Raw genomic sequence first — 15013 nt, forward strand, 5'->3', positions numbered from 1 at the left:
TCATCTTGTACAGGTTTGCCACCTGTTGTGGGCTCACTCAGCTTCAGGTGTCTGCAATGACTCTTTCCAAATCTAGCACCAACACAGGTAGTTTAGCACTTAAGACAACTAAAGACAACCCCTTCTTTGCAAAGCCAGCCAGCCAGGTGATTCTCCATGCTAGTGCAGTAGCCTGATGGCTTAAGGCAGCCAGACTCGATGTTCTTCAACCTTGTGGGAGAGCCGTAGACTACTGCACAGCAAACTAAAAACCTGCTGATGACAGGCTCGCCTTTGCTAGGTTACGTTTCGAGGATCCCTTGCATGCAGCCCGCAGACGTTATGTTGAAACCCACAAGTTGAAACCCAGCCAGCCACACAGCACCCACAGAGCAACATCAGGCCCTTCCAAGAAACATCAGCCTGCTGCCACGCAAGCTGGAGTTCACCTGGTGCCTCCTGGGACCCCGAAAAAATCAACGCTGGGGACATCCTGGATCTAAAGCCCACGCGCCATCAAGGTGACTGCACATGCTGCAGTGATGTCCAGGGTTTCTGGACAAAAAGGCAGCCTTGTGAGAGCAATAGCAACAGTTCATGTGTTAAAAACAACTTCCCCAAGGTAAAGCTCCCCCATTTGGGAAAAGAAGAAAGGAAAAAACCAACTGGCTTGTGGCTGGAGTAAGCGGGCATGCAATTTCCCTGCCTGAAATCCTGCAGCTGCCTTCCTCCAGCCTGCTGGTTACTTACTCCTTTTGCCTTTGAGCAAGCCTGAAAAACTCCCAAACAGGGATATAGCCTTCCTTAGGTATGGTTTGTTGCATTACTATTGCTCTCATTAGAGATGTTCTCCTTTCAGCGTTGACTTTCTTTCCCCCAGCCTCTTGTTCTGCTCGATACGGCAATCGAGCTCTAACCACAGGCTCTCTACGGACCCTTTGGCTGGGGAAATTACCAGGACACACTTATAACTTCAAATAAAAACAGAACGAAAGCAAAGTACTAAAATCCCCATGACTCCAAACACCACATCAGAACGAGTGGGTAGTTATTTCACCACCAAAAAAAAATATCCCACAAAACCCAAAAAAGCCAAACTGTGCAAAAATAGCATTTACCGCAAATAATAAACATTTCATTTTCTTGTTTCAAAGCAATTCTAACCAAGAATAATCAGCTGGTCACTTTGGCAGGTGCCAGAGTGACCAACATATATATTTCATCTAATAAAACCAGCCCACTCCACCAAAGCTGTAATCCCACATGCATTTTGGTGGGTGGCTACAGGGACCTACACAAGCCCTTGCCCCGATGCTCCTTCTCTTTCCCTCCTGGTACAGCTGGGGCTGTGTGATGAAGAAAATCAGCAAACTGCAGCAGAAAAATGAAGAGGCTATTTTTAATCCAGCTAGATTGAGCAATCTGGATTTCTGCACAGCTCCACAAGAGTTGTACCAACACAGCTCAAAGTTGGGCAGGATGCAGATGTCAGAGGGTATTGGGGGTGAGTATCTGGGAATGGGGAACACTTAAGCTAGCTCTACCTCTGCCAAAAACACCGGGTCTAAGAGGAACACTAAAAATAGACCAAACTAGTATGTAAAACCAGTTTCAGAGCCAGGTAACACAGTCTCTGGTCCTAGGCGAATACTTACACTACTTAACAGAGCAGATAGGGAATTCTCTGACAAAATGATTTTTCAACGGCAAAGCAGCAATTTCTGTGAAATCAGACATCTTCTTGACAACACACTATATCTAACAAATTTGTTCGACTGGTAACTTCCAGACTCAACCATAGCACAGCTAGTGCCAGTAGAGCCCTGTGTTTGCCTCCCTGTTCATTACCAGTGTTATAAGCACTGCAACGAGATCTATCGAGCAGCACTACAAAACACTGACTTTGACTTGGGGTAAAACCATGAGGTTAAGGTTCCGACTTGAATCCCCCGCAGAGCTGAGCTTCACCCAGCATCTCCTGCACCCACTATGAGCACCAAACCACCGGGCTACTGATCATTCTGGGCCAGGCAGGCTTTAAACTTTGTACCCATGGAGTAAAGAACACGTTCTACAGCTATGTTTGTGCTACCCACCCTCCTGCTTGCTTCGTCTACCCCAGATTGGCCCCCGTTAAGGGGTGCAGACCCACAGTTCGGCAAGCCCTGCTCCCATCCAAGCCTCTGTGGGCCAATTTGTTTGAGGACGATCTGGGAGCAGAACCGCGCAGGACCACAGCAGAAACACATTTTTTCCCCCCTTTCTTCTAGGGTCAATTCCCAACCCTGCAAGGCCGTACAGTCGCTCCAAGGGGAGGGCAAAGAGGCCTTCCAGCCTTCAGCTCCCCATGCCAGTCCCAGGACGGGAGCAGCACGCAGCTGATCTCTTTGTATTTCCGTATCCCATTCCTGAAGGGCACCTGCATTGACCGGCATGGCTCCCCACAGACAGACTGAAGGTGTGTACAGCTACAAAACTAAAAAGGACTGCAGTTCTCCCAGCTGCATGGGCCTTGGGGTCAGCTACCGGTGCAAACCGGAGCTCGGAAAAAGACGTGTCCCCAATGAGCCAGTTAAAATTAAATTTTAAAAGCTGCTTTTAGGTGTCGAAGGCCTCCGGACACGCAGGTGCTTAGGGCAGGTGCCTCCAGCCCTGACCCGGGGCTGCTCCCCCTCAGAAACAGCGGGGCAAAGCCGGTTTAACCTCTCCTCCCTAGACGAAGGGCAGGATGGAGCCGGCCGCCCCCGCCATGGCTCGGTCCCCGCCCGCCGGCCCCGGCCCCGCTCACCCGTGCCCGGCCCGCCGATTTCCTCATCCTGCCGCTCTCCCATGGCCGAGGCTCCTCTCCTCGCCGTTCCCCCACCGCACCCGGCCCTCACGCCGCCCGCATACCGCCCCGCCCGGCCCTCGGCGCGGCTCCGCTCCCGGCGGGGCCCCGGGAGGGTGCGGCGCTACCGGGCCGGGCGGGCCGGTGGGCTCAAGCGATGCGGGGCGGGCGCGATACGAGCCGCCGCCATTCGCCGGCCCCAGGAAGTAAAAGGGCGCTGCGGAGGGACGGGGCTGGGCGGGCGGAGAGGCAGGGCCGGGGCCGGCAGCGGGGGGGAGAAAAAAAAACAGAAAGTGAAAACTGAACCGGAAAGTAAAGTGTGGTCGCGGTTTTCCTCTTCCCGCGGGTCACCGCCGCCCCGGCACCGGCCCTCGGCGGCCCTTCCCGCCCTCTCCCGCGTCGTTCGCCTCCTGCCCTGGGTGCCTCCTCTCGCCTCGGTCCCCCCTCAGCCCCTTTCCTGCTCACCTCGGCGCCTCTCTTCTGCTCTTCTCTCTGCCCCTTCCCTCATCCCCTCAGCTTTCACCTCCTGCCCCTCGCCTCCGTCCTCTCTCAGCCCTTTGCTTTGGATCTTCCCTCAGTCCCCCCTCAACCCCTTTCCTAACCCCCTCAGGGCCTCCCCCCATCTTTCTTTAGCCCCCCCGGCCCCTTCCCTCATCTCATCCTCTTTCCCTGGCCCTTGCCTCACTGCCTCCCTTCATCCCTCAGCCCCATCCTTGTCCCTGCTGCCCCCTCTTCCCCCCCCATGGGGTGACTCCAGGCCCCACTTCGTGGCAGCAGCCCCTGTGCAGTGGGGTTGCTCGGTCACCCCTTTTAAATAGGATTTTCCCTGAGGTGTTAAAAAATGCCCAGTCCCACCCAGATGTTCTGGGGTTTGTTCCTGTCAAAAACATGGAATTGCGTGGCCCGGCGGTGGATTTTCTTCAGGATTGAGGGGGATAAATGAATGTTTAAGCAGAAAAACTGAATAAATAATCCAGTTTCCTTCCACCACCTAGCATCTGTCTAGATGACCGCCGCAGGGAGATGGTTTGTCACTTGAGTAGCTGGGTGTAAACCACAAGACCAGGTTGCTCAAAGCCCCATCCAACCTGACCTTGAGCGCTTCCAGTGACAGGGTGCCCTCAGCTTCAGTGCCTCATCACACCCAGTGCAAAACACATCTTCCTTGTGTCCAGTCTAAACCTACCCTCTTTCGGTTTAAAATCTTTGCCCCTTGTCGTGTTCCTACAGGTCCTGGTAAAAAGCCTTTTTCTATTTTTCTTACAAGGTCCTTTCATATGTTGAATAGACAATTTCATTAGATTGTAGCTTTCTAGCCGCACAATGGCCTCCAGCTCCTGCTTGTTACCCATACTGTGTGCGTTGGTATAGAGGCACTTCAGGGGGGCTGTCGACCATGACACCTCTTCAGAGGAATGTGCCCTAATTCCTCTGAGGCATTTCACTGGTGTTTCCTTGTTGGTTCCTAACGCATCAACAGCCCCTGCCTCTTCCATGTTGTACAAAACTCCATGCCCATTCCCTCCTAAGTCTAGTTTAAGGCTCTCCGTACAAGTCTGGCCAGCTTGTTAGTGAAAACTCTTGCCCCACTTGGTCAGGTGAACCCTATAATTGGTCTCCTCCTTCCTAAACAGCTTCCTCTGACTGGGAGGACAGAGAACACCACCTGTGCTCCAGATCCTTTTAATATTGCTCTAAGGGACATATTGTCTCTTTTGGTGTTCTGAGTTGCCTTGTCACGGTATTGACGGTATTGTTGGCCCCTGTGTGGAACAGTAGGAGCGGGTGATAATTTTTAGGGTTCACCAGGCTCAGCAGCCTCTCAGGGATGTCTCGAATGCAGCAAATAGTCCATGTCACAATAGACATTAGAGCAGGGAACAAGGCGATCTGGGCTTACCCAACCTCTTGCGCAAGGGGTCACGTGAACACAGCGTGCCAAATTATGGGTCAACAGTTGTGTTGCACAAATGCCCTTTTGGCCATGCCGCACAATGAGTCCGGCGGGTGCTTGGAGGAGATCTCAGATACTTTTGGCAATGAGTTATGGCTGCTGGTTTGGCCAGAGATCTATGGTGCTGTGTCCCCACAGCAATGTGCATCATGGATGTGCTGAGTTGTCACCCAGCTGAGTTGTCACCCAATATGTCGCCCACTATATGTCACCCAATAATAAATGTACGGAGAGGCTGGTTTCCGATTCTTGCTGGTGTTTGCACGGCCCATTTGGATGTCTCTGTGCTCAGCTGCCCAGTGCCCAGGCTCTTGTTCAGCTCTGCTCACCCAGTTCGGTGTATTTTCGCATACTGGGGTAGTTGTAGATTTAGCAGGAAAGATTGACAAACAAAGGAAAGATGGAGAAAGAGCAATGAGATGATGATCTGACAGCTTGATTATAAGTCACTTATTACTCAAAGCAATGCTGCAGGTCAGTAACATGCCATTACAGATATTTCATCCCTCCTAAGAATTCGCTACTGCAGCAGCAGAGAGTGCAAAGTGCTACTACCCAGTGAAAAAACGAAGGCACCGGGAAGAGTAAGTGGTTTTTCTGGTGTCCTAAGTCAGTGAGGGCAGGGTTGATAGCAGTATCGTGCTCTGACCGCATAGCAGTGTGTCTCCTAGTTACTAGATCCACTGATTTTTCAAGCTCCTGCTGACGTATCAAAGACTGGAATTCTTACTGGTGTTGCTGGTCCTAAACACAGCTAGCCTAGAAGTAAGAAAAAAGGCTTTCCATGTTCCCGTGCTGTAGTACTCAGGTTAGGTGAGACAAAAATGTCTTTGTGGGGTCGGTGTCCCTGGTTGCCCTGGGGTGTAAGATGAACAGCATGCCTTGTCATAGGAGGTGGGAGAAGGGCTCTGAGCTTCTGCAGCAGCTACAAGGAAGAGCAGATCCGCAGTCAGAGCACCTGGATTTCCACTTTGAGTGTGACCATTCAGCAACCACCACAATGAAACACAACTACTTTAGTATTAGGAATTATTTCTGATGAGGAGATGTAGGACTTCTGGCGAGAGCTCCTTTCTCAATGATCTATTCCCATTTCACCTATTAGAAAAGCAAGGAATTTGAGGGAATTTTGGCATCGTTTTGCTGGGGAGAGTAATTGGAGCCTCTGGAGATCAGACCATTTCTAGCTGGAGTTTCTGTGTTGCTATTTGGTGCCTTATGCCTTTTTGGGCAGTGTCACATGTGGTCTGTGCAAGAGGAGAGCCCATGATCTAACTGTGGTGGGGACCTGGTTCCTGGCAATACTCTATTTTGGCTTCTTTGAAAGAATGACTCATAAAGTTCTGGCGTACTTGTAAACCTCAAATAAAGTAGTCGTCATTTGAAGATCTATTTCCTCTTTTATTCAGAAAAAAATGAATAATGCCTGCACGTGCTGTCAGTCACTCCGTAAAAGAACATAGTTGTAATGAAATGAGTCAACTGGAAGCTGGAAGGAGCAGCTCCTGAAAACGACAGTGTCCTTCTTCTGAAAGAAAACACACAATGACAAAGCAAACAATTTCATTTGAAATCATTATTGACTGGGTGGGGCAGCTGCTGCGTGAAGTGTACAAACACAGCCTGCAAACACTGGATGGCATAGGACCTGCAGGCTCCCTCCGCTTCTCCTGCTGTGTGTGAATCATGGGACAGCAGATGACACAGAAATACGTGGAAACACTGAGTTTCTCTCTGGTTTTCTCCTATTTCCTTTTAATACGTGGCATGAGAGATTGGTTTTGGCTTTGCTTGGTTTGCTAAGGAAACGAGGCTTGTGATCGTACTGTTTCTGTCTGTCTGTCTGTCTCTTCCATTATCTTTTGAAACCCGTTTCAAAAGCCCAATTTGACAGCAAGGTAGTGGTTTCAGAGACCGGTTTCCTCAATTTTCTAGAAAATCAGTGGTCTTCTGAAGGACCCTCTTCCTCTCCTGCTTCTGAGAACATCCAAAGCTTAGCTTCTACAGGGGGAATCCAGATGGGAGCTCCGCGCTGGGGCGGCCTCACCCCGAGTGCTGTGGGCAGCGTTGGGCGCCACAGGACATGAAGGGTATAAAGCTACTGGAGAGTGTCCAGGGAAGGGCCACGGAGTTGGGGAAGGGTTTAGAGGGGAAACGGTACGAGGAGCGGCTGAAGTCCCTGGGTTTGTTCAGCCTGGAGCAGAGGAGGCCGAGGGCAGCCCTCATGGCGCTCTGCAGCTCCCTCCCAAGGGGAGGAGGAGGGGCAGGGCTGGTCTCTGCTCTCTGGTGACCAACGCCAGGCCCCGAGGGAATGGCAGGGAGATGTGCCAGGGGAGGGTTAGGCTGGGCATTAGGAGACGGTTCTTCCCCCAGAGGGTGGTGGAGCCCTGGCACAGGCTCCCCAGGGAGGCATCACGGCACCAGCCCGGCGATGTTCCAGAAGCACTTGGACAACACCCTCAGAGCCCTGGTGTGAATTTGGGGTGTCCTGTGCAGGGACAGGAGTTGGACTCGATGGTCCTTGTGGGTCCCTTCCAACTCAGGGCGTTCTGTGATTCTGTGGGAGGAGGTCACCAGTGGCTAAAGGTAATTCTGAATAAATTTTTGCATTTGTGTAGACCTCAAAGCCAAATCATGACCCCCATGGCTGGCTGATGCCCAGCGTGATTCGTTTTTCATTGACATGGTTGTCGGGATGGATTAAAGCAGGTTTAAAAGGTAAAATGCAAGCACATGGAAATACCATGGGTGCCTTTTGAAAGGGTGCTTGAAACCCTGGTGTTCCTCTGCTGCAGAGACTTTGGACAGATGTGTCCAGAGGGGAGAGGGGCAACTGCAGAACCCGAGAGGAACCGCAGGCAAGTGGCTACAGCAGGGAGAAGAGGCGAGATGGGCTTCTGTCGCAGTGGGATCCTAGCATGGTTTTATTTCAGGATGAGGTTTCCTTTCCCAGACAGTGCTTTCAGGAATGAAGCAGCGCAGGACTGCTCCTGACTGGTCTTTTTGTACAAGTCTGTGCCAAGAAATTGCCTGGTTTTGAACAGAAATGAGCCTGAACCAGAAGCCTCCCTAGATACAGCATCACCAGGCCAACCTGGAGGGTCAGATAGGTTCCAACATCTGTTGTTTGAGGAACTTCTGATGTGCTATGGTAAAATATCAAGTTCAGAGCCATTTGGCTTGGGAAGTGTTGCCTCAGGACCTTAACTGAAAGAGAAAGTGGGGTAAGAGAACTTGTGGCCTTCTTTGACCTCGTTGGCAGCCTGTTGTGTTTGGTCGTTCCTGCCCATATGCCCAGAAAAAGGTCAGAGCTCTTTTTAAAGTGTCACGTTCAGACCATGAAAAGTTTATGCTAAGATTTCTGGACACCTGAGAAGGGGTGGGAGGAGGCAGCTAGCTCAGAAACGGCTGCTGCACACCAGCACAAAGTTTGAGCCCTTCTGGTTTAATCCACACGGACAGAACGAGGTTTGCTCCCACTCATTTCTGCTCTACTCTACTCCAGTCAAACTGCAAGGGAAAGCATGAAATGCAAAGTCAGGAACTTCTTGATTCAAAGGTCTACTTTATTCTGCAACACTGCCAGGGTGTATGTCATCCCCTGTAAAGCTGTCTTGCCCCATCCTTCACTCAACTCAAGCAAAACTCCCATAATCACTTTGGGGTCTTGCAGCAAGAGAACCAAATTTTGTCCAAGACCTTTAATTTTGTCATGTCTTTCAATAATAGGGGAAAGTCTTCAAAAATACCACAGTAAATGCCATCTCCACCTCTATACAGATGCAAGAATCCTCCAGCATGACGATACGTGTACGTGGTGTCTCTGTAACATTTATCACGTGCTTTCCAAGCCTGCGGGTGACAGATTGAGATTAAATGCAGAGGATTACTCCTCCCAGAGAAATAGCCGATTGAGTCTTCTCCCTCAAAATCTTCCTTCTTGCCTTCCCAGCACATGCTTATCTAGGTAGGCCAGCACATTTTCCGAGCCTTCCGATCTGTCAAGAGTGTTCCGTCTCCTCAAGGAAATCCCAAGTAACTCTCCACTTCACGACGTGCCCATTAGCGACATGCTGCTTCTTGTGTTTGTCGGAAAATGCGTTGTATTTTCATTGTCGTCAAACGCCGGTATTTGCTCATGGTGTATTCATGCAGTGTAGACCTCCCACAGCAAAGCACAGCTAAGATTTTCGGTTTCTGGTTTGATTTATTCTTGTGTTTGTTGGTTGTTTTGGGGGTTTTTTTGGCTATTTTGGTATCTTGCAACTTCCTAAGAAAAAAACTTTTTGAGTTGTGATGACAAACATTTAAATAGTTCTAGCGGAACTGGGGAATCGGAGCCAAAGTTGTTAAAACAAGCAATCAAACCCCTACAAAAGCCTCTGACAAAACCCAGTTTGTTTTATGGTGTTTTCACAACTGTGTAAAACCACACACCCCACAGGCGGCTACAAGGTCTGCTCAGGAAATCAAATATGACACGAACGTGACAAAGTGCAGATGAGCATTTTCAGTGGTGGGCAAGTGATTTTTTTTTTTCTTCTTTTGCCCCCCATTTAAAAAAATTATTATCAAGGTAATTATTAAAAATAAACAGCTGTGCTGCTTACTGTATATTTTTGCAATGTAAACCTGACAAGCTGGGAAGATAGGTCAGGTTGGACGGGGCTCTGAACAACCATCAGATTGCTCACAGATGTCCCTGCTCACTGCAGGGGGGTTGGAGTAGATGACCTCTAAAGGTCCCTTCCAACCCAAACCATCCTGTGATTCTACAATAGTTTTACGTAGTACTTTCTAAACATTAATTATTACTCCTTACCGGGCACAAGACTGGACCCAGGAGATACAAGCTCTTTCTGTAACCAAAACGTTACTGTTTGATCATGGCAAAACGCAAGACTGCGAGTTTGAGACCATCCAGGTCTAAACAGAATATCTTTTTCTTCTCTTACAGTAATCAGTCCTCTAGTTCTTAAACAGAGGGAACGTTTGCAATTGAGATGATACCGGCTTGTGTGAGGCTGGAGTTGGTCGTGCCACTCTCATTTCAGGCTATCTGCAGATGCAAGCAAGTGATCCTGTCCAGCTAAGTAATATTTACAGTGGATTATTTTCTTATAGGTGGAAATTGAGATTGTATCCATGATCCTCCTCCACAACCACTTCTTTCCCACTTTGACTGTACTATTTCCAACCTCTAATCTATCTCATTCCCTGCAATCCTGCATTCTCCCTACAGAAGAGCCAGGGGAGGCTGAAGAGGTGCTGGCTGGTCTCAGAGAATAAAGTTCCTCCTGCCACGAGCCACATCAGCCCAATACAGTGATGCTTCCACTCCTCCATCAGGCAGGTAGAATATCTGTATTTTACAGAGGAAAAAACTGAGGCAGCGAGCACCAGGTAAAGAATTTGGGAAGGCTGAAATGCCATCGTTCTTAGCCTTCTGCTTTCAGGTGTTGTGTATATTTGATTATATTTTGAAATAGGAACACTTACTCCTGATCTTAACAAACTGAGGCAGAGACCGCATTTATCGCTTCGTATTGCTGCCTGTGTCATATTTGTGTTACCTACAGCTGATTAACCCCCAGCACTGTCTGAACTGCGGGTCGCAGAGTATTTTCATCTCTACCTGGCACTACCTGCTACTCTCCTGCACTAAGCTGATGAGTTTATCCACTTAAATTCATCCCTGGACTCACCCTGGGGCAAGAGGTGAGAGAATTTATGTGATTTTTGTAGATACTCCCAGCCCTGTTATCTGTGTTTCTGTTACAGTGCTGGCATCCCAGCACTTTGCATCTTTAAATAGGGAATGGAAACCCTGAACAATTTAAAAACACTTACACAACAATCTCATCCTGCCTTTGAGGCTGGCGTGAATGGCTGCAACATATGGACATAAAAGATAATATTTTGTGTTTTGAAAGGTGCCGTCCTGGGCTAATCCTCGTACCGTTGCAGCCGACAGGGTGTAGCAATTTCAGTTTTTATGCAGTTAGTGCAGACACACTTGATTTTCTTCCTACATGAAAGTGGCAGCAGGTCCACCACTGTGCCGACCAGAGGTTTCCCACTGGAGTTATTTAATTTCACCTTCCTGCAATGGAAAATTGGTTTTCTTCAAAAATAGTATTTTCGAGAGAAAAATGTCCACAGCTGGAAAACATTGATTTTTCCCTCAAAGCAGGGAACAAGCACAGGGCAAGTTTCTATTTTAGAAGTGTAGTCATTGCAGAACAGTAAGAAGGAATAGAATTTAAAATTTTTTTTTCTAAAAGTGTAATTTAAATTTTTTTAAAAAATACGGTTTCATCCTTTATCCTGCTGTGGATGGGAGGAGCTTCAGCTGGCTGTGTACCCTGGATCAGAGCTCCCAACCACCTGAGAAATGCCCGTAAGAATGCCAAGCAGGTAGGCAAAATTAAAAACATGAACGGAATTGCCAATGTATGGCAGGACCGTGACGAGAAGGAATCCTGCAGCGTGTCTTCTCGGAGAAACAGCTCTCCTTGCAGATTTACTCCTGCAGAAATTGTTTGGGCTGAAGAGGATTTTTTTCATCTCCGTTTTGCATCTGTCGTGGTTTAGCCTCAGTCGGCAACTGAACACCACACAGTCGCTCGCTCATTCCCCCCACCCCAGTGGGATGGGGCAGAGAATGGGAAAAGCAAAAGCAAGGAAACTCATGGGTTGAGATAAGAACAGTTTAATAACTAAAATAATAATAGTAATAATAATAACGATTATGATAATCATAACAATAATAATGCTAATATAATAAAAAGGAAAATAATGAGAGAGAGAATTGAATTCTGGAAAAAAGGGAAAACAAAACAACCCACAAGTGATGCAACCGCTCACCATCCACCAACCAGTGCTGCCAGTCCCCGAGCCGCGATCGCTGCGTGCCCAGGGCCAACTCTCACCAGGTAACATACTGGGCATGACATCATATGATACGGAATATCCCTGTGGCCAGTTTGGGTCAGCTCTCTTGGCTGTGCCCCCTCCCCTCCCGGCTTCTTGTGCCCCCAGCAGAGCATGGGGAGCTGGGAAAGTCCTTGACTAGTACAAGCACTGCCCAGCAACAACCAGAACATCGGTGTGTTATCAACATTGTTTTCATACTGAGCCCAAGGCACAGCACTGGGGCAGCTGCTGGGAAGAAAATAAACTCTATCCCAGCTAAAACCATGACAGAATCAATTTCTTATATCTCCTTGCTTACTTACTCCAGCAATTTGGGAAGGATGTCAGGGAAAGACTGCAAGACTGGGAGTGTAATAAAAGTAGGACACACAAGAAAGCTGATACACGCCTCCTCTTTCAAGACCTGGATGTAAATGAGAAAAGGTTAACACCGCTATCGCCTGGCAGTTGCCCAAGCTGCCGGCAGCTGTTGACAAAGCTTGGCTCCACTAGTGACTTCAAGGCGTCAGTGTTTTGAGTATGCGGCACCTTTCTGAGAGTTCAGGAAGCGCAGAGTCAAGTTGCGTTTCTCAACCCGGCACCCAAATTTAACTCCTTGCCCACACAGATGCCAACCCACAGGTCTAGTTTCTCTTTGGGTAAATTGCATTGCCAAAAGAGAACATACAGGCACCGGGGCCTCTTACAAAGTCCTCATAAATATCAGCTGCCTAAATAATCTGCTGGGAATTAGGACAGCAAACACGTCGTATTTCTGGATGCGACTATATGAGTGTGGGAGGGGGAACCTGGCACGCAGGGGAAGAAAATCCAGGGATGAACAGCAGATAACTGCACAGCCTGGGTTCTTCCTCCTAATTTCTAATGCAAAGAACAGTAATTTAGCGATGGAGGAGGAGTGGAATGTGGAAGATGAAGTCTGTATATCACCTGGCTCTTTGATTTCTGTCCTAGGTGTTAAGATGGGAGAAACAGAGGAGAACGTGGAAGATTTTAGGGAAGTCACCGACATTTATGCTCATATTCTGAGTGTGATATGCTCCTGTTTGGCTCCCGTCTCCTGCACTTTGGTTGCTGTGGCTTCTCTCCCACTCCGTGACCCTGGGTAAGTGATCAGCAATTTGTAGATGAGATGCAGTTGCTGCCTAGGGCTCCTGAGCCGAGGAAAGAGATGCCCGGAGCCGTGTCCCTGAGGCAGGCGAGCTGATGTGATGGGGACCGGATGCCTGAGACACCAGCAATGCTGCTGATGGTTTCATCAGCATGATCGAGCCTGGTATGTGGCTGTTCCCTGCAGGTTCTGCTGCTGCCTCCATGTGGGCATACTTATTTTGGAAGATTTAAAATGAAGGTTTTAAGGAATGCATCTTACCCTAGCTGCTACCCCAAGAGAGGAGAGATTTGGGGTAGACAGCAGAGAAGTGGTAGAGTTGCACTTTACTGGTGATTCTGGAAGAGCAGCTCCCTCAGCCCTTGGACGTGGGTGGACTCTGCTGCCATCTGGGACCCAGGGAAAATAGATCCACCCCATTTTTGGTACGTTGCCCCAGTTCTCCCTGCCCAGTGCTGTCCCCAGTCCACTCCAGCGCACCCCAAACCTCCCTTTGCCACAGCAGCTCCCCCAAACACGTTCTCACCCAGCTCCTGCACCCCATCGCGTCCCAGCCTGTCCTTCCTCTCTGTGCTGAGCCCCCTCCCCAGCTCTGCACAAGCACCGGCCCTCCCAGTCATAACTCCCCCCCCAAAACACCCTGTGTCCCCAGATCACCCTCCCAGCATCTCCCTGTGTCCCACACCAGTTTCACAGGCACGTTCGGCCTCCCCCACCCCGTCAGCACCCCAGTCTCTTCTCACCAGTGCCACCACTCCCCCCTTCCCCACATACACCAGTACATCCACTGCCCTCCCAACAGTACCCCCAGTAGTGCCTCCCCACATACACCAGTGCTCTCAGTACCTGTTCCTCCCATACACTGGTGCTCCCAGTATCCCTCCCACCCCCAGTACCCCCTCCCCACATACACCAATGCCCCCAGCACTCCCTACCTACACACACCAGTACCTCCACTACCCCCCACAATGCCCCCAGCAACCCTTCCCCACATAAACCAATAGCCCCCAGTACCTCTCTCCTCACACCTGTGCCCCCAGTACCCATTCCCCTGATACACTGCTGCCCCCAGCACCCCCTCTGCCCTCACACCAGAGCCCCCAGTACCTGTTCCCCCCCACACACCAGAGCCCCCAGTACCCCCTGCCCCACTGCCCCCAGTGCCCCCAGTACCCCCTCCCCCCTGTCGTGTTTTAACCCCAGTCAGCAACTAAACACCACACAGCTCACTCCCCCCACCCCAGTGGGATGGGGGAGAGAATGGGAAGAGCAAAAGCAAGAAAACTCACGGGCTGAGATAAGAACAGTTTAATAACTAAAATAAAACAGTAATAGTAATAATGGTAATTTTAATAATAATGATTATTATAATAATGATATAATAAAAAAGAAAATAACGAGAGAGAGAAATGAATTGTGGAAAAAAAAAGGGAAAATAACCCCACAGTGATGCAACCGCTCACCACCAACCAGTGCTGCCGGTCCCCGAGCTGCGATCGCTGTGTGCCCAGGGCCAGCCCCCCCCCAGTTAACATACTGGGCATGACGTTACATGATATGGAATATCCCTTTGGCCAGTTTGGGTCAGCTCTCTTGGCTGTGCCCCCTCCCCTCCCGGCTCCTTGTGCCCCCAGCAGAGCATGGGGAGCTGGGAAAGCCCTTGACTCGTACAAGCACTGCCCAGCAACAACCAGAACATCGGTGTGTTATCAGCATTGTTTTCATACTGAGCCCAAGGCACAGCACTGGGGCAGCTGCTGGGAAGAAAATTAACTCTATCCCAGCTAAAACCATGACAAGGCCTATCATATATTCCAAAAAAACCCCAAACTTCAAACTGCAGGCTCCTCAAATTTCTTCTCCCCTACTGCACAGTTCCTTACGGGGCAGGCTCACGTGAGAGAGAACATCATCAGCCCCCACGGATGCGGCTCCATCCACATCCAGCCGGCCGCACCCGGGGTTATGGATCAGGAGGGAGACCCCAGCCGTGGTCATGACACTCCCCAACCAGTTCCCCCAGTATCCGTTCCCCCAAAAAACCGGTGCCCCCAGTACCCTCACCCCCCAAAACCCCAGTACCCCCTCCGCCCCGCAGTAGTGCCCCCAGTTCCCCTTCCCCCACCCATTAGTATCGCCAGTACCCCCTCCACCCCTCCCCAGTGTCCCCAGTCCCTCCTCTGCCCCTTCCTAGTGCCCCCCGTCC

General features: G+C 49.9%; 1 protein-coding gene and 1 long non-coding RNA gene across 4 annotated transcripts in view; one reads left to right on the forward strand and one right to left on the reverse strand.

Moving 5' to 3' along the window:
* TASOR2 (transcription activation suppressor family member 2) overlaps positions 1–3103 on the reverse strand; it is a 47888-nt gene extending 44785 nt beyond the window's left edge. For 2 of the 3 annotated variants that reach the window (XM_064442000.1, XM_064442011.1), the window contains exon 1: positions 2768–3103. In XM_064442000.1, the coding sequence (XP_064298070.1) occupies positions 2768–2810 (43 nt within the window). In that variant the 5' untranslated portion in view covers positions 2811–3103. The remainder of the gene's footprint in view (positions 1–2767) is intronic. The other variant, XM_064442020.1, reaches the window with a different exon arrangement.
* LOC135311841 (uncharacterized) lies at positions 2189–14743 on the forward strand. The gene is made up of 7 exons (XR_010371364.1): positions 2189–2437; positions 9718–9853; positions 10003–10113; positions 10340–10478; positions 11104–11177; positions 12651–12801; positions 12994–14743. It is a non-coding gene; the product is annotated as an uncharacterized LOC135311841 (long non-coding RNA).
* The last annotated feature ends 270 nt before the right edge of the window (positions 14744–15013 follow it).

The sequence above is a fragment of the Phalacrocorax carbo genome, chromosome 1 (genome assembly GCF_963921805.1).
Source record: "Phalacrocorax carbo chromosome 1, bPhaCar2.1, whole genome shotgun sequence".
NCBI classification, from domain to species: Eukaryota; Metazoa; Chordata; class Aves; order Suliformes; family Phalacrocoracidae; genus Phalacrocorax; species Phalacrocorax carbo.